The sequence below is a fragment of the Alligator mississippiensis genome, chromosome 3 (genome assembly GCF_030867095.1).
Source record: "Alligator mississippiensis isolate rAllMis1 chromosome 3, rAllMis1, whole genome shotgun sequence".
Lineage (NCBI taxonomy): Eukaryota > Metazoa > Chordata > Crocodylia > Alligatoridae > Alligator > Alligator mississippiensis.
The window spans coordinates 228,902,007-228,922,165 of NC_081826.1; the positions used below are offsets into that span (position 1 = coordinate 228,902,007).

The 20,159-nt window shown below is 45.4% G+C and overlaps 1 protein-coding gene across 1 annotated transcript in view; it reads left to right on the plus strand.

Annotated features, from left to right (window-relative positions):
- The first annotated feature begins 1,342 nt into the window (after nucleotides 1-1,342).
- The window catches only part of LOC132249570 (transmembrane protein 232-like), a 48,534-nt gene continuing 29,717 nt past the window's right edge, over nucleotides 1,343-20,159 (plus strand). The window contains exons 1-2 of the mRNA XM_059724953.1: nucleotides 1,343-1,461; nucleotides 1,857-2,082. Coding sequence (XP_059580936.1) covers nucleotides 1,411-1,461; nucleotides 1,857-2,082 — 277 coding nt within the window. The 5' untranslated portion in view covers nucleotides 1,343-1,410. The remainder of the gene's footprint in view (nucleotides 1,462-1,856; nucleotides 2,083-20,159) is intronic.

Below are 20,159 nucleotides of genomic sequence, written 5' to 3' on the forward strand. Positions count from 1 at the left end.
CAGGTCCCATCCTCCAGCCCCAATTCACTGGTGGGGCAGCTAAACAGTGAGCTGCCGGCTGGGTGGGCAATACCTGCCCAGTCAGTGGCTCACTGCTAGCTGTAGCTCTTTACAAGTCCCCTGCCCCCAATCAGGGAACTGGGGCCAGGAATTCCCCACTGCTGGAGCAAGAGGACATTGCCCTAGCCCAGGCGTCACCACTGAAATGCATCATGGCAGCAGGCAGCTCCCAGGGGCAGGGAGCAATCTCCCAGCCCAGCTGTCTCCTGGTCTGACGCTCCCTGCCAGCCCTTGGGCTAGTATCCAGGGAGACCCTAGAGCTCCCCCTGGCCGCTATGGGGAGCAGAGCAGGGTGGGAGCAGCCCAGAGAGCCCATTTGGAGTAAATCTGCTCTCAAATGCCTGCACGTGTAGCTGCCTGCCCAGGGTGGATTTACTCTGCAGTAAAACCATCTAGGAGCATGTGTATGTGTAGATGTACCTCCTGTAATTATATTAACTTGAATTGTTCATTTTGTTGACAAATTATTTTGTCATTTTTTATGATTATGTTACTAACTTCTTTGGAGACATTTGTGTTATATCTTTATGGATGCCTGCTAAGTCTTCATTAATGAAGATGTGGAATAAAGCTTGACATAATATTGATTCTCTCAGTGACTTGCTAGAAACCTCCATCCAGTTTGATTCATTGTCATTTAACATTTCCCTTTGCTTACCCATCAGCAAATTATGACATGTCATCATTTTTCTTCTTTTGTAGTTAGCCAGATAACTCATATATCACCATAGACCCGGGTGATGGCAGTAGGGGTTAGCAGAGGCATGAACTGGATTGCCAGACTGAGCTATCTCAGACTATTTATTCCTTCCATTAAAAGATGTAACATAAATGCTTTATCTGATGACTTCCTCTTTGCTACTTGGCTGACAATACAATACTTTTAAGATCTAGCAGTGGCCACCTTCTTGTTATCTATAGCAAAATATTCTACCTATGTTAAAGCTTAACAGAAACTTCTTCCTAAAGTGCTAACTGGTTTGTTTTTACCACAGATCCAGAAAAATGTATGATAGCTATGCAATTCTAAGACATGGTTTTGTTAGACTTTTACAATTAACTTTATAAATCTCTATAAAAAATATGGCACACTTTCACTTTTTCTTTAGGCTTTGATGTCAACTGGCTTCAAAAATGCCAGTGTTTATTGTCTCTAATTGGTTCTAGCAAACTAGGACACTAATTGCCTCTGGCCAGCCAATAGTTTTATATTTTAAAAAATCAATTATTATTTTATTTTGTACTAAGATTTGTTTTTTCTGTCCTGAAATATCTAGGTTGGCTTCAATATTAGGTTTGTTGGTCCTTGGGGAGGCCGCCAAATTAAACTTGTCCTGCTTGAAGGTTTTAATGGACCTAGTGAGAGATTTTATTTCAAGCTCTATGTCTCTTCAGAAGCAGGTAACAGCACTGTTAATTTAGATGTAAGAGGAAAATGTGTTTGTTTCAAACATTAAATTGGATAGAAGTAAGGCATTTATTTTCTTTATTCCTGAAAACTGAAGGTCATGTTCACCTTACAATTCTGAGATGTGGGATAGAGCAAGCAGACCAGTTTTTCAATAAACTAAACACCTGGGAATGCAATTCTCTTGTAGTTTAAACACCCCGACTGATTGCTGAATGACTATTTCTTCTACTAAGTTACCCACTCACTTCTGAACAGTTAACATGGCCAAATGTGAAATTAGATTAAAGTATATTAATCTGCTACTACTGTAAAATACTCAATTCTTCCATTAGAATCTGTATTTGTTTCTAGATATTTAATTGAAGCTTTATATTCCTACCAACAGGAAGAGAGGTCCATAACTTATCTACCATCCTGGCCCTGGGAAATATGCTACATGTACATCTGTGTGCTCCGAGACATTTGTTTAAGTGCTAATACATCAGATTTACAAAAAACTGCTTTTCTTGGATTTTGTGATTGCAAAAAAACATCAGAACATCCAGATGAATTAAGAGGAGCAAGTTTTTTTGACCTTTTGCAATATAACCTTTCACAAACTCCAGCAGATGGTAAGTACCTAATAAGAAAAAAAAACCCTGACATTTTAATACACATAGTAATGATACATAAGCACATGAAAAAGGCCAGTTTCAGAAAACTCAGTTTCTTGTTCACTTCCTTTCCATGAAAATTTGGAGATAATTTGTTTCAAAGCTTCAAAAAGTTTTGTCTGTTTTCTGTTCAGTTTATTTTCCCTGAAGCCACCAAATTGTATCATTTGGTTTTTAAATACAGATCATATAGCTCAGGTTGCAGTTTTAGATTTCATTCTGACTGAGATTACTTAATCAAATCACAATTTGAATCATTATTTTTCTTCCAGATTGTATTATATAAAGCATTTTCCCAATACATGTAAACGATGGAAATAATGAATTTAGTTATTTTTTTGGAACAGTGAAGGTTATAATATTGCTGACAATTTGAAGTTATGTTATTTGTATGCTTTTAATTGCCATGAGCATTGGTTGTCAGAAGTGGCACTATTTTTTGACACATTTATTATGATTCTGGTTAACTTTTTAGAAAATATCTAATCAATATGTCACTTTTATAAATTACAAAAATATTTGAATTAATCAAGCATTTTAAGAATGAAATTTAGTTGGCAGTACTTTTAACATATAACTTCAGTTTAGCAATCAAAGTAAGTACTCCATGCTGGCAGCAACTTTGATATTAGTTATAGTGCTGACTGATTTACATTTCTCTAGAAAAATTTACCTTATTCTAAAAATAGGATGTTAGTGACTTTCAAAGACAGGTTGGTTTGCATTAGAGCAACATTTTTGTTTCATTTGTTACTTGCTGCTTAAAGAAACTTCAGTTACTCCGTTTAGTCCAGAACCAACCTTGTGCACAAAAGGTCATATCCAATATGTAAGTAATCCAATTAAAAAATAATCAGGCCCAAATTGCATCACGCCACTTTAGTGCATCTACTGCACATATTCCATTTTAAACCCATGGGCTAGGGACAGACATTCAAAAAGCCTGAGCCTGAATTGATTCAATCTTTGCAGGTTAGTCTAGGCTAAATCAGTTTTGATGGACAGACATCCCAGAAATGTAGGCATGTGCCTGTAGTGGCTCAGGCTAGAAGGCAGGGGGCATTAGAACAGGCCTCCCTTCCTTCCATAGCATGGAGCTGAGGGAGTGTGGCCAGGCTCAGGCAGGATGCTGTGATAAACCCAGTAGAGAATTAATAACAGTGTTTATCATCCAATTAGGAAAACAAAAGAGGGACATTACCAGCTACTTATTGATTCTGCCTGTTGATTCTACCTGTTGATTCAGCACAGACTGTAGCCCACATGTGGTCTGCTAGTTAATACACAGACACCTCCTCAGCAAGGCAGAGAGGAGCAGGGAATTCCTGCTTAGCAGGGAGTGGTGGTGATGGTGGTGGGAAACTGCAGCCAGGGAGCAGAGGGGAGGGGCCAGCCCTGCTGTGGAGCAGACAGCCCCACCCAGCTCAGAGAGCAAGCCTGGATGCTGGGGGAGTCTGGTTTATCTTAAACCAGCAAGGGGTCTGGGACAAACATTGCATAAACCAGTTTGAGTCAAATCAGTTAAGTCTGATTGACTTTTATTAGTAGATGGTAAGGATGGTAAATCCAAAAAAAAGATGACAAAGCCGATAGGGAAATACAGAATGCCCGGGCGAGGGACTAACAATAGAAGGATGGGGGTGAGGTTGGGAACGCACCTAGGTTACATGCGATACAAAGTTAGCCAACTAAGCCCGGGGGTAAGGGGAGAGGGGAGTGGGGGAGGGGAGGGAGGGAGAGGTTTCGCGACGCTGAGAGAGAAAGAGGATAGAAACACACATACCCGTGACAATGGTCCGCAATGGTGGAAGAAGTGGTCCGAAGATGAAGTGTCTCAGTCTAGATATAGTCTATCGCGGGGGTCCTCTTCGGGTGGCGCTGGGTCGTCGTCCGTTGTTGATGAGTCCTCTTGAAGCGAAGGTCCGTCTGTTGCAGAGGGGGGCGGTTCAGGCGGTCCCCTCCGGGTCCGGTCCGGCGGCTGTTCTCCTGCTGGGGTCCGTGTACTGGCGGTGGCCCGTGATGTGTTCCACGTAAATGTCGCGGGACCACCGGATGGTGTCGGACACCATGAGGCAGCGCATCAGCTTGGCGTAGCGGCGGGAGACGTGGCAGGCACGCAGGACGCTCTCGTTACTGGGGTCCCAGGCTCTGAGCGTTCCCACGATGAGTGCGTCGACCGTCACGTCGTAGCCGTGGCCCCTCAAGGTGTCGGCCAGCGGGGCATACTTCTCCCGCTTGCGAGCCCGGGCGTCGGTGAAGGCTTGGCGCCGGTTCTCGAACGGGATGGTGACGTCCACGATGGTGATCTTCTTGGCCTCCTTGTCGGTGATCACGATGTCGGGGCGCATCTGGCTCTCGCAGCCCGGGACGGTGCGGTTGATGGAGACCTGCCCCGCGGCGGCCGGGATGGCTCTCACCAGCCGGTCCTGGACAGCGTTGTGGCGGAGCTGCCAGGCCCTGGCATGCGGCTTGCAGCTGCACAGCACGTGGGGGAGGGTCTCGGCCGCGTAGCCGCACCGTCGGCACCTCTTGTCCCGGTGGCCGAAGCGGACGGCCCCGTTGAGAGGCAGGCAGTTGAGGCGGGCGCGGTGGAGGAAGCGCCAGTCCGCGAAGCGCGTGAAGCTCCCGCTAGGCATGAAGTGGTTGCTGGCGTCCCACTTCGAGGTGACGTCGAAGACCTTGCCCTGGTCGGGTTTGGCCCTCAGGTCGCCGGCGTATTTGTTGCAGACGGCGTCCTTCAGGAACCTCTCCAGGAAGGTCCTCGTGCGGGGCGTCACGGTCACGGAGTCGGCGTGCGGGGCTGGCTGCAGGGAGACTGCCAGCTCCCGGCGCTCCTCGGTCCAAGTCCAGGCGCAGCCGATGCGCTTCCCGAGGCGGCGCGTGGCGTTGCGGACTCGGCTCCACAGCGAGGCAAAGTCCCCGCCGTCTCGACTGAACTCGCCCTCCAGCGAGCCGCTCAGGAAAGTGGCCAAGTCACGTCCGGTGGGTTGCCTGCCGATCCTCTTGCGGGCGGTCTCCTCCAGGGCGCTGGCGGCGATGATACTTACCGTCGCGTCCGGGCAGGTCAGGAGGCGGAAGGCGTGGGTGACCACGGCGATGTCGCCGAGGTCTCCCATGCGGGGCACGTTGGCACCCCCCTGCCGGTAGGGGATGTGCAGGACATCGTTGCTGGCCCGCAGCGGCAGGTGCAGCCACTTCTTGAGCAGCCGTCGGATCTCGGCATCCGCCTTCTTGAGGGGGGTCTTGGGGACCGCCGAGCCTCTCAGGACGAACGCGACGCGGGGGATGAGGAAACTGATACTACATTCAACCAGGTTTATCTCAAACCAGTTTCAGCCATTCTCAAACTGGTTTATGTGCACTGAACTTCTGTTACAGGTTTAAACCAGTTTCTGATCATTTAAACCGGTTTATGTGTAATGTCTGTCCCTAGCCCAAAAAGATAACTCCATAAAACAAAAATAACCTCCCTCCCAAACCACATTGTATTATAAAGTTCCTATATTACAGTATAGTTACCTTGATATTAAGGTATGAATACCCTGGGCTTTTATTTTAGAAGATGCTGTTACAATTAATATATATAACCAGAAGGTTAACTACATAACTGATTTACTTATTATATAACCTTACAGGGTTCTCCTTAATCATAATGTTAGAATACAGGTATATTAACTACAGCATATTTACACTTATTATTCTCAGTCATGCAATGTTTTATCTAGTTACATGTATAAGTGGTAATTTATAACTATCAAAGAGAAAAAGTATAATTGCACTGTAATGGTAGTGTAAATAACACTAGGATTATAAACTGTGTCAGATGAATAATGAATTATAAGAGAAAAATTGGAAACAGAAGACTCCTACTTAGGTCTAAACTTTCAAAATTATTCATTTTAGGCAGGGTTTAATTTTGCCAATTCTTTAGCTCCCTTTGATTTGTTTTACAGTGAAGTATGCCCTCGTGCCAAAGGAATAACATAGATTAACATTCTCTACAAACTCTTTCTTTCTTCTAAATACCATTTTATATCATCTCAACATTTAACCAACTCAGACCCACAGGGCTTATGTATATGCAGAAAAGTGTATACATAGCACTGGGTGTGTGCAAGCAATCCAATGAACTGGTAGAAGTTGTAATGGGACCCCTAACCCATGACAAGAGAGTGAAGGTGTCTAGGAGTGACTGGCCCGCTCTTCCCCCTTTTTTGTCTTTTTATTTCTGTTTTTTCTATGCCCCCCCCCCACCCCTTTACTCAAACTTTCTTTGTTTTGCCTGAACCAAATTCACAGGCAGAGAAACCTGAGACAAAAAGGCTACTGAGCCCAAGTATAGGCAGTGCCTGATGGACATGGGGCAGAAGTGGAGGGTTAGGTGTCTCAGAAAGTGCATTATAAGCCCAAACCTCAAATCAGAGTAGCGGTCTGGTGGTAGGAACTACAGGGGATGGAGATCCTGATAGAAGAGCTCAGGGACAGAACCCAGGGCTATGAAGTAAGGACTCAGAGCAGCAGCCAGGGTGAAGGAAACCTGAGAGTCTGTATTGGGAACAAGATAAGTGCCTTGGGCCTTTTTTGTTTTTGTTTGGAAAGCATTTCACAGGGTGAGGTGAACCCCAGGTGGAATACAAAATGAGGAGTGCTAGCAGGAAAAGAACCATAAAGGTGGAGGCACCTGTAGGCCTACTACAGAAGTATACCAGTTTAGTTAAAGCAATTGAAAACCCTGATAGACCTGTATACAAGAGTTCATGTGGCCAGGTGCATGCTCTGCAGACACCCTGCACTGTAGAGGGCACCCAGCCAGGGGGCCCCAGAGCACATGCTTTTCAGGCTCGCCAGTCTGCCTGGAAACTGGTGACAGTAGTGTAGGGCAGAGGTTCCCAACAACTGGGCTGTGGCCTGGTATTGGGCTGCAAAGGTTTGGCTGCTGGGTTGTGGCACGAGCCCCCCACTCAGACCCCTGCCTGTCTTCCCAGGCGAGCGGCTTCCACCACCAGCAGTCACGTGTGGGGTTAAAGCTGGGTGGCAGGGCAGCTAGCTCCATGAGCCCCACCCCACTCCTGTGCTGGTCTGCACTACAAAAAAGGTTGGGAACCACTGATGTATGGCATAGGGCTACTTGGCTGGAGGCCACAAGAACCATGGCCCTCTTGTAACAAGACCCCACTCCCTCCCTCAGCTGTCAGTATATTAGACAGCAGGCCCAAAGTAGGTCTTCTGTCTTTAAATCCTGTCATTTTCTTTGCCAAAAGCCCACAATAGACCCTACCTCTCTGGTGCAACCTGAGGGTCTGACTGCTCCAGGGCGGCTTGGCCTATGATGCTGCTGGGGCCCTGGTTTTAGGAGACCCTGCCACCATGGCCAGCGCTCAAGGCTCTAAAACCTTGCATTGGGGAGCATCTCCCCTGAATAGCACTTCTGTGCCTGGCATGCCTGCATATGGGGCTGCAGGCAAAGGGCTCTGAAGGCCCACATGGGGGTGATGCTCCCCTCCATGGCACTTCAATCCAGTTCCCACAGCCCCACACATGGGGTTGTTGGCATGGGGCTCTGAAGTGCCATGGGAAGAGGGGTAGATTTGCCCCCCAAATCACTTCAGAGCCTTGTACCTGTGGCTTCAGGCACAGGGCTGCAGGTGCTGGTGTTGATGTGCCCCATGGGATGCTAGTGGGTCCAAAGGGGTGCTCACGGGTGGCTTTTCTCCACCTGCTAAGGGGGTTAACAGCTGCACAGCCCCTGGTCTGTGGAGATGGGCTGGGCTTTTTCAGCCCTGGGGCTGACAGGATGGGTTTTGTCTATGATAAAACCAGAGCAGTGGAGTCTGAGTCGGACTATCCCCCTCTGGAGGTGGGGGAAGGGAGCAATGCACACTGGGACATCGAGAGGACAGCAGAGGAGCTTCTATTGATTGGAAAACAAACAAGCTTTCATTAACCTATTTAACTCCTATTGACTAAACTTAAACCTCAGAGGAGGTTTAATATTCATAGAATCATAGAAAATTAGGGTTGGAAGAGGCCTCAGCAGGTCATCTAGTCCAACCCCCTGCTCAAAGCAGGACCATCCTTAACTGTATCATCCCAGCTAAGGCTTTGTTTACCCAGGCCTTCAGAACCTTTGAGGATGGAGATCCCTGTGACAGGACAAGCCCCGTGGAAGCCACGGCACCTCCCTTTGGGCCACCCTAATCCTGCCTGGGGCCCAATCCTCTGTATAGCCTCTCCTACTTAGCTTTCTTGCCATGCCTTGATGTTCTTTTGATGTTGAATGAGAGGTTGCCCTTGAGTGCTCTCACCAATGTCTAAATGACCTCTCATGGTCTCTGGGCCCCCTGCTCACTAGCCAAAATGACAGTTCTCCATGGGTACCTATTACATCCCAGCAGATCTACTGGTGCTTTGCTGGTACTGTGAGCCAGTAGTTACCATCCGTGGCCTGATTGGCTCTTATTTAAGCCTTAGGGCTTTTAATTGTGGCCTCTTGGCTCTATAGCCACACCCATGCCTCACAGGTGTCACTTTTGCCATTTACCTTCCTGTATAGGCTTTGGCCTTTTTAGCTTTAGCCTGCAGGTTACTCTGGCTGTAGACTGGCAGCTTAGGCTTACTGGTTCTGGCCTGACTTTTCAGTCTCAGTCTTTCATTGGCCTCTGGCTGCATGCATTGCCCCCTCTGGGCTCAGGCTCGGCCCTCTTGACTTCAGGCTTCTTCTTTCTCATTCCCCCAGCCCATGGCAGGGCTCAAAACCTGTTGTGCCCCTCAGGCACCCCTGCACCTTTCTACCTGTACAATCATATCCAGTCCTCCAGTTTAAAACTAAAATAAAAATGTAAGCAACCACTTTAAACTTAAACACTCCAAGCCCTCTGAGTTATTATACCACTACCAAGCCACCTCCCTACTCACTGGCTCTTTAAGCCCTGGGAATACCTGACATGGCCTACAGCTCCCACTCCTTGCCTGCCTGAGATGCCATAGGGTTTTTCTTTCTGCAGAGTTCAGGGCTGTACTGCCCCTCTGCAACCAGGACCCAAGCTTATATCCCCGGGACTCCTCCCCTTCTGGTCGGGTGTTCTCCTGACCAGCCAAAGGTGTGTCCCCTCAACCTTTGGAGCAACTTACTGCTGTTTCTCTGGCCAAGCTGTGGTAGTGCCCTTGCTGCCTATCGCTAGGCTCTACCCTATTGTCCTCAGTTTTTCTTCAGACTAAATAAACCCAGTTCCCTCAACCTCTCCTCAGAAGTCATGTTCTCCCACTCTCTAACCATTTTTGTAGCCCTCCACTGGACTCTCTCCAATTTGTCCAAATCCTTCCTGTAGCAGGGAGCCTGAAACTGGACACAGTACTCCAGATGTGGCCTCACCAGTGCTGAATAGAGGGGAATAATCACTTCCCTTGATCTGCGGGCAGTGCTCCTTGTAATGTAGCCTAGTATACTGTTAGCCTTCTTTGCAACAAGAGCACACTGTTGGCTCATATTCAGCTTATTGCCCACTGAAACCCCCAGGTCTTTCCTGCAGAGCTGCTGCTTAGCTATTCAGTCCCCAGCCTGTGCCGGTGCATGGGATTGTTTTGTCCTAAGTGCAGGATTTTGCACTTCTGCTTATTGAACCTCATGAGATTTCTTTTGGTCCAATCCTCCAATTTGTCTAGGTTGCTCTGAAGTCTTATCCTCCACTCCAGCATATCAACTACTCCCCACAGCTTGATATCATCTGCAAACTTTCTGAAGGTGCACTCCATCCCATCTTCCATACTGTTGATGAAGGTATTGAATAAAAATTACCCCTGGGGCACTTCATTTGATACCACCTGCCCATTATACATTGAGCCATTGATTATCCTTTGAGCCCAACGATCCATCCAGTTTTCTATCCACCTTATAATCTATTCATCCAACCTGTAGTTGCTTAGTTTCCTTGCAAGAATGTTATGGGAAACCCTATCAAAAGCCTTGCTAAAATCAAGGTATATTATCATATCCGCTCTTCTCCCTGCATCCACAGAGCCAGTCTTCTCATCATAGAAGTCAATCAGGTTGGTCAGGCATGATTTGCCCTTGGTGAATCCATGCTGACTGTTCCTAATCACTTTCTCCTCCAAGTTCTTAGAAACGGATTCCTTGCAGACCTGCTCCATAGTTTTTCCCAGGGACTGAGGTGAGGCTGACCAGTCTGTAGTAATGCCCAGCAGCTCTGTAATCACATCAACCAACTCCCTCAGCACCTCAGGTGCATCACATCCAGCCCCATGAACTTGTATGTGTCCAGCTTTTCTAAATAGCCCCAAACCTATTTTTCACCACTGTTGGCTCCTCATGTTCCCCCTTCCTCCCCCTCGAACTGTGCTGCCAGGTGCAGTAGTCTGGGAGCTGACCTTGCCTGGGAAGACTGAGATAAAAAAAGGCATTGGGTACTTCAGCATTTACCCTGTTATCTGTCACTAGGTTTCCTCCCCCATTCAGTAAGGGACCACACTTTCCCTGATTTTCCTCGTGTTGCTGACATACTTTCAGAAACCGTTCTTGTTACCCTTCACTTCTCTTCCTAGCTGCAACTCCAGTTGCGCTTTGGCCTTCCTTATTTAATCCTTGCGAGCCTTGCATTTCCACTGTGCATAGTATTTTAGGCCAAGGTAAGCATTTTTAACACCAAGCATTTCTACCAGACTAAAAATGATTCTTTCAACAGATATGTAATGCTTGTATGTGCCCTGTGTTTGCAAATCCTAGAGCTGCACATGCAATAATTGTACAGAAATCAGATAAATATGGATGAAAATGCCTGGATACCCAACTATCAACCCCTTTGAATTTGTAATTTTAGGATCAGCTTCAGCAAATGGACATGCAGTCACTGATGTCCTCTTGGAAGCCCTTCTAAATACTTCTGTATTCAACCTCCTAGTTGCTCTGTGGTATGGCAACTGCATGCGTTTTAAGATCTATGGAGAAATACAGGATACAATTTATTTATAACAGGTGACATATCACAGTGCTTTACTCAAGACCCATGATCAGATGTTGGTATCACATATGATTTGCATAAGTATTGCTTGAAAATAGGCTTTTTACCTTATCAAATGTTTCTTAGCAGTCCTCGTGAATGTGCAATTACTCAAAGAACGTCTGCTATCATTACAAGTGCTAACGACCCAGAGAACACCATGTCCATGGCAGACATGCACGAAAAATGACTCTCTATATACATATGTGTGTGTGTTCTTTTTTTTGTAATTAACTTTTTATTTTGAAATAGCTGACTAATCTCCTTCATTCCTTTTACATCTATATTTCTGTCACTACTTTACCATGTTTATGCTCATAAAACTGTTTTCCATTGTCTGCACAGCAGAGCACCATGGGGTCCTAATCCATGTGGTGGAACTCATAGGTCATATGACAATAGAATTAATAATATTTTATGCAGCAGACAGATAAATGATGAGCTTCTTTTTTTAATCGCTCCCTCTTTTAAAAATTACTTGCACTCCCACCTGTAGCTACATTCACTGCTGAGGACAACCAAAAGGCTTTGTATTCCTTTGTTGTGTTTTCTCTTAAGAAAGGTGGAAGTCCTACTGCTCCTTTTGTCAGGGGTTTCATGATCCATCCTCCTTTTCTGTCAGATGTTCTCAAGGCAAAATACATTACACAAAAAGCCTATTATTAACCTTACTATTTCACTAATAGTCCCATGCCTCTTAAACGACTTCCCACACAGCAATGTCGGTGACATCTGTCATAAAAAATAAAGCCAAATATATGTATTTTTCATTTTGGAGACTGATTCTAAAAGGCTTCACCAGCTCTACTTGTCAGGCTTCAAAAATGGTATAAAAATCAACTTCTTAACAGCACACCTGACCTGGATACATAACACGTTACTGTTTATCTTATGATCTTATGTTGTTTGAGGCACAGAAAAAAGTTACTTAACAGTAAGACTGAGGAAAGCAGGATGCAATGGGGACTGATTACAACTTGCCTTACTAATGCCATAATTATTTGTTGGTATATATCATGCATGGAGAAAGGCTAACACAACGCCCATCTTTGAAAAGAGGGAAATGGAAGATATAGGTAAATATAGACCAGTCAGCCTGACTTCAATACCTAAGCAGTTAGTAGAAAAAATATAAAAACATTTAGGTGGTAAAAATATGAAGAATGAAGGAGTGATCAGTAGCTGCTGTTAGGAACATAGGCATGGATGTTTGGGGGTGGTCACCTGACACAGGCAAAGTCATTGGCTGGGTTCTCAGGGAGCTGGACATCTGGAGATACCATGAGTCAGAACTGGAGTTAGGAGTCAAAGCTGGAGTCAGAATATGCCAGGAGATGGAACCAGAATTATGAGTCAAAGCCAGAGTCAGGATATACTGGAATTGGGAGCCAGAGCCAGGGTCAGGATATGAGCCAGAACTGGAATCAGAAACCAAAGCCAGGGCCAGGGTATGCCAAAATCAGGTTCCAAAGCCAGAGTCAAAAGCAGAAATCTGATATACGAAGCAAGAGAACACATGAGTCAAAAGCAAGCACCTAAATCTTTGCTCAGACAGAGTATTGCAGGCCGAGCCTAGTCTTTGAAGCAGGGATGGGCAAAATATGGCCTACAGGATATATCTGGCCTGCCAATTGATTCTATTCAGCCTACAGCTGTCCCAGCAGTGTTTTCTGCCCTCCTCTCTCCCCCATTTAGGAGGCACTGGCTGGCCGAGGTAAGGGCAACGTGTTGATTGGGGCTGGGTCATGGCTTGCCAGGGGCAGCAGGGGCAGGTGGGGTGCCCTGGGCTGGGCAGGGATGTTGACACTAACTTTTGCAGGGTTGATGCATACTTGCCGCTCAGCTCCCAAATTAATGGCTGCAGCAGAGACAGGGCAGGGGGAAACCCACATGCACCCTTTTTGTTTTTGGGACGTGAGTGGTAGGCAAGGGTAGCACAAGGTGAACAGCTCCAGCCTGGCCCCAACCAAGGCTGTAGAGAGTGGAAATGTACTGGGGCACAGTTGGGTTGTAGGGGGTGTAGCGCTTGTTTCCCTTTGCAAACTCTTCTGAGTCTTCCCCAGGCTGAGATGAACTGAGCTGAGCTGGGGGTGGGTCCTCAGTGGCAGTGGTTGCTCCCCACCCACCCACCATGGGCCACACATTCCCTCATGCAAGGGTAGCCTGCCCTGCCACCCCCACCTGCATCTTGGGCATGGTGCCCACTGCCGCTCCCTTCAAGTATGGTGGCCCCTGCCTGGCCTATCCTGTAAGGGCTGGGAGAGGCAGTCTGAGTGTGCTCTGGCAGTAAAGAAGTCACTTCATTCCCTGCTGCCCTCCTCCAGCCATGTGTGACAGTTGAGCTGCCTCTCAGCCCAGGCTTAGGGCTCCCCAGCCCCACTCCCCCAGTCCTACTCCTCCTGGCCAGCCTCCATCCTCACATCCCATCTCCCTGAGGCCTCCCTAGACTGCTCTGTGGCTGGGCTTCACTGCCCATGCACCCCTGCTTCCCTCCTTCTTCTGTCCTGCCCAGGTCTCCTCCTCCTCCTCTCTTTATCTCTCTGTTGGTGCTTCTCCAATCCCCAGTCCCTTCATGTTACATTTCACCCACTCCTTCTCTTTCCCTCTCTCTAGGACATGAATACACCATTTTTTTATTATTGTACATTAATTAACTTAAATTAATTAATATTTGCTTATTTAATTAAGCCACCATTAATTTTATGTGTGTGGCCCTCCACAGCTCACCAAAACTTGCTAAGAGGTTCTCCAGCCCAAATAATTGCCTACTCCTGATTTAAAGGCTGGAGTGGGCATGGCCTGTTGCCTTTGGTTACAGTGGATTGGCATCAGAGCTTTCATTTGACCTCATTATAGCTGCTAACTTGACTGGCTGAAAACAGGTCATGCCAAACCAGACTGGTTTCCTTCTTTGGCAGGATAATTAGCTGGGTGAATAAGGGAAATGTAGAAGATACAGTGTACCTGGCCTTAGTGGGACCTGCATGCCATTCTCATAAGTAAGACAGAGAAATAAGGGCTAGATAGAGTTGCTAAGAGGTTGATCCATAATTGGCTGAATAACTAGGGGCAAAGAGTCTATACATGGCTCAGTCTCAGACTGACATGAAGCCTCAAGTGGGGTTCCATATCAAGCTGGTATCCAGTCTTGTTTAACGATTTTATCAATGAATTTGATGCAGTGATAGAGGGAATAGTGACTAGGTTGGCAGATGACTCAAAACTAGCAGTGGTTTCAAAGCTTTTAGAGAATAAGATTAATACAGTCCTTTGGAATGTTAAACTGAAAGCCTAGGTTATCAACAACAAAATGAAATTCAGCAAGACAAATGTAAACTGTTACATGTAGGGAAGAAAAATCAAAGGCCCAAACTTAGAATAGGGGATAAAGGGCTTAGCAGTAGCACAATGGAGAAGGATTTGGAAGGGGCAAGTCATAAACACGGTATACTTCAGAAACGTGATGCTGCTGCAAAAACAGCAAACACAACTGGAGTCATTGTGCACAGAAGCAGAGAATGTAGGACCTCAGGGATGATAGTACAATTCCACTTGGGGTTGGTTAGGCTTTAGCTAGACTATTGTCTCCAGATTAGGGCCCCCCATTTTAAAAAGGATATAGAGAAACTGGAGATGATTCAGAGGTGAATGGCAAAAATGCTAATGGAGGTGGAATGCAAATTATGAGAGACTGAAGTAACTGGATATGTTTATTTTGAAGAGAACAAGATTAAGGGAGACATGATATTAGTCTTCATATGTTTGAAAGGCTGCTAGAGAAGATGGAGAAAACTGGTCTTCCTTGCCATTAGAGGTCAGGACAGGAGGCAGGAGATTTAAACTACAGCACAGAAAATTTAAGTTAACTCTCAGGAAGAACTTTTTAACTGGAGGAACAAGAGGTCAAAGGAGCAAGCTGCCTAGGGAAGTTGGAGGTTTCCAAGAAGATGCTAGATAAGCATGTGTCTTGGATGGCTTAGAAACAACATATCCTACATCTGTGTAGGGGGTTGGACTGTCTGACCCTTAAGATCCCTTTCAACCCTATTCTTCTATGACATACCTACAAATACTTATTTCTTATATACCTGCAAGTTTTGTGCCAGAGTGCATTGCATGGGTCTGGTTGATGGGGAAGTTTCAGAGCTGCGTGAGATTAGAATTTAGGAACCAGACTTAACTCAGCGAAGTTACTGGAGAGCATATGTATTAATGACAAATTAATCAAAATGCATTGTGAAGAAGGGGTCAGGTCTTGTATTGCAAAGAAATGAGTAGTTGGCCTGGATTGGTAGATATAAGTAATTGTAGGTTTCAGTTTAGGAGGAAACAAAAGACCTCGATTTTTAGAAGGCTATAACAGAGGGAGAGACTGAAAGGAAAGTTCAGTCATTTTTACCAAGCAAATCCTTTAAAGCAGATGGATACAATGATAGCCATGGTAAAGGAACATAGGTAGAAGGATAGTTGTAAAACATTAAAGAACACAGGTATGTTTTAACCACTTTTTATTTGATAAGAATTACTTGACCCTCTATACTATTTCCCAGACAAGTGGGAATAAATTTTCATGAAGGATTGTAAAGCCAGAGAACTAATTGCTCAAACCTACTTACTTTGAAACAGGCAGATGGATCCATCCAAATACTACCTTGCCCTAGTGAATATTTATTAGAAGTTTGTTTTTCTAGCAGACCGGTAGTTAAACCATTGTGCCCTTAGGAGTTCATTTGCTTTCTCAGTGTCTTTTTCCCCTCCACTCTACATAGGTTTATTCACAATTATATGCTTAGGTTTACAATTAATTAATGGTAAGCTTTTGGATGTGGGTCTTGGGTAAGGGCATAGTCACTGGCGATGCGTAGGGAACACACACGGGTACACGTGCATCTCCTGAGCTTGGTGGTGCATCTCCTGCAAAATGGCACTGCCAACACTGCCAGCAGTGCCTGCAGGCAGTCTTTGCTCGCCACCCCCTGCTGCTGGGGCACGCAGCATTCATGGGCGTAGTCACATAAATCATTTACTGTGGGGTGAAGAAAGGTATGACCTTAGCACAGGTCAGGTCCACAAAAAAGCTCTCTGGGCCTGTTGATACCTATGAATCATCAAAACACTAGTGCCCCAAAATATTACACACACAACAGCATCTTACTAATAACTGTTCTGTTTGAGGGCAGGGGTGGCCAACTTATGGCATGCATGCCACCAGTAGCATGGGCAGCCTCTGTGTGTTGCACATGACAGTCCAGGGAGGGGACAGACATCACGGTGGCAGATAGAGCAGGGAGCAGAAGACAGAGTAGCAGATCATCCAGGGAGCACAGGGGAGGAAGCAGAAAGCAGAGTGGTTGATCAGGCAGGGGAAGGGGATTGGAGTGGCATACCAGGAGTGTATGAGACTAATTTGTGGCATGCTGGCCCAAAAGGTTGGCCCCCACTGTTCTAGGGTATGGTTTTCATATTGATTCAGAGAAGAGTGACATGAACTGGATTGCTATAACAGCTTCTGAGTTTTCACTAGAGGTTCTCTCTCAACTAATGGAAAACCTTGGCCCTGGCTCAGCTAGTTAGATCTGATGAGACTGTAGCCTGAGGCTCTATATTTAGGCACAGCATACCTTTACAGTTATTGTGTGTCATGGGACTGTGCTACGTGGCCTATCAGAATTCCCAACATTTGACACAATACCTGCCTTACCACTTTGTTGTAAAGCTCAGATTTTACATTTTCCTTGAGCTGGCATGGAGCAACATTATCCGGATTTGAAAACCCTTCAGTAGTTCACACAATAACTCAAAATGACAGGTCTCCCATCCATCATCACCTTCTTTTCAATCACAGTAACAATTACAAAGCTCTTGTGGATCACTTATTAAACTCTACCTTCAAGAACCTGTCCTTTGCATTTACACCAGGATTTTTTTACAGAGATTCTTGAAAGGAGAAAATCATAAGCAAGGCAAAGAATAGAAGACCAGAGAGAATATCACATTGATTTTTTAAAGGTAGAATAGTAAAACCTTTCCAGGATTATATATTTCCCATTTTGTACCCACAAAAGAAGCCTATGTAGAGCAATGAGCACAGTAAAATAAGATCTAACTTTTATTTTTAACCATGAAAATGCTGGAAGACATTAACTGAAAACATTGCAGTTCAGACGTATTATAAAATGGATTGGTGTTTCTCCAAGAGAAATTGCATTTTGGGAATTACGTGTGTATATATGTATACATGTTCAATTTTTAAATGTCTGGCAGGCTTGCTGGTAGCAGCCTGGCTTCCTGGCTTGAGTTGGAAGGCTCAGAACAATTGGCAGGGGTATTTCCTTTCCCCACCAATCAGGAAAAGGAAGGAGTGAGGCTCGACCCACCCCAACATAGGGGCAAGGTAAAGAGGAGGACCTGAGGGGGAGCTAACCCCTCAGGCTTTCCTATTGGCCCACTCCTAATCTGGAGGTGGAGCCTGCTGAAGGAATAAAAAGGCAGCGTGCCCAGCACATGGGTGACTTCAACGAGGCGTGATGTAGAAGGGCTGAGAAGAGCTGGTTGAGCTGAGCAGTGGGGTGGAACAGCTGCTTCAGAAGCACCCTGAAGATGCCATCACTGAATGGGGAGCAGCAAGAAACTGCGTCCCTGCTCCGTCGTGGAAGGAGCCACGGCGATGGTGCACAGGTCGGTGCACAGATGATCCGGGAGCGGACGGGACCTCAGTAGCTGCATGAGGCAGCTTGGGTCTCCAACCCTGCATGAGGCAGGAGCCTAGCCCCATTCAGTGTAGGGACCGGTGCACAGGGGCTGGAGAGCCCGGTGCACAGAATGGTGCATGGAAGGCTTGGGAGCTGATAAGACCACAGAAGCTGCACAAGGTAGCATCGGTCTCCAACCCTGCATGAGGCAGAAGCAGGGCCATCAGTCCACGGAGCAGTGCACAGGCTGTAGAGCAGATGGAACACCAAGGGCTGCCCTAGGCAACTCAGGCTCCCATCCCCCCTGCATGGGGCAGGTGCCCCTTCAGAGCACAGGGCAGGGCAAGGGGTGGAGAGCAGGCTGACAGGCAGGGGCTGCAGACTAACTCGAAGGCCACCAGGAATCAGACCTATGCTTGAGCTTCAGGGTTAATAAGAGCTTTTATTTGGGTAAATTCATATCTGTAAATAGGCTGTGTGTGTGTGTGTGTGTGTGTGTGTGTGTGTGTGTGTGTACACATATGTGTGTGTGTGTGTGTGTGTGTGTGTATATATATGTATATATATATATACACACATACACATATACACACACACCTATGTATGCAAGTTTGGGGTTATAAATTGTATTTTATTTTGTAATATGAAACCTCTAAGAAGCACTGTGACTCCTGGTCTGGTCTGCTCTGCCCTGTAGGGAAAGACGTGAGCTGGCCTACAGCTAGGCAGCCATGCTCCCCACAGCATACACGTTCCCGCTAACATCCTTTCCATTTGAAGAGGGGGTACCTCCCACGTACCACCTGGGTTACAAATGAAATCGAGTCTGAATACAGGAAGTTACCTTAAGCCAGCAAAATCTTGAAAACATACTGCTGTGTGTCATCATCACAGAAGACAGATCTGTGGGAAGCAATACAGGAAAAGACAAGTCCAAAACACTATAATGTTATACTAATAAACGAAAATACATTTGAAACTGTTATGTCTCCATGACATGCTAATGCTCCACCTACTTCCATTTGTATTTGAATAAAGGAATTCTGGCCCATGCATCTTCACTATTCAACATTTTCCAGGTTGATATGGCCAGATATATCTTTCAGGACACTACAAAGACCTTCAATAGTCCTACATACCTATTTGACTTTGTGGAAGTTATCCCACAGAAGGACAACTACACTAATCTCAATGAACACAGATATCCAAGGCATTAGAAATATCTGTGGCAGTGGTTCTTAACTTTTTTCATTTGATGACCCCCATGTAATAACAGAAAAAGATTAGAGGTTACCTAATATCTCACCATAGGAGGGAAGAGTAATCATTTACTTTACAAACTCTGTGCAACTGAAATGTGTTTGGAATTGAGGCACTGAGTAAAGCAAATCTCTATCAAGTATCTTGTCTCGGAGTCATTCTTAAACACCACCTGAAGTAAAATAGACATTTAAAAAAATGCTCTATATAGAAGAACAGAACAGTTAATACCGCCACCAAAGCTGAAGCTTTCTGGAGATACAGAAGACAACTGAATAAAGTCCAAATAGTTCTTTGTCCTGTATTTGTAAGCAACAGGTATCAGTACAGACTTTTAACTAATATACCCCTCCAGCTGAGAAAATCCATTGCCATCACAGTGAATGTGGATTTACCATGTCCTCTCTCGCACTATGTTTGCAATGGCTAGGTTCTTGTAGCTTAACATCCATTCATGAGCTGCTAAAGAATGCTTAGGCTCAAGTTCAACTCTCAGACTGTACACAACAGAGAATAAAGCCAGCAAGCTTTGCTTCAATTGTCAGTCCTTTTTTTTTTCTTTACTTTTATAGAACCCACTCTGCTCTTGTCATTAGACTTGCTATGTTGGCGTCTTCCAGAAGATTGAGTGATAAGAGCTGTTAACACTTATAGATAGAAGTATTTTCTTAATCAGTCCAGCTGTACGTAATTTGTTTGGGTGGGCATGGGTGTGTCCTATGAATACTTTTAGGTGAATGAATATATACAGGTATATAGAAATGAAAAACTTGAGGCTACTTAACTAGATCTCTGAGCCTAGTTGTCTTCTTTAATAAGTTATCAAATGAAGAAACATTGGCCAACCAAATTACAAATAAGAAAAAAATAAGTGGAACAATCCTATTACTTGACTATGCATTCTGAGCCCACTAAGAATTCAAAATAGGCAAAAAATATATTTATTTTTTGGAAACGGGCAATTTCAGGAGAACTTCTTAGAGTTAGGAAATACATTAATAAGTCTGTAATCTTCCATGAAATGCACTTGCCTCTTAAAATCTCTATGGCTGTCTTTTTCTTTCAGGAA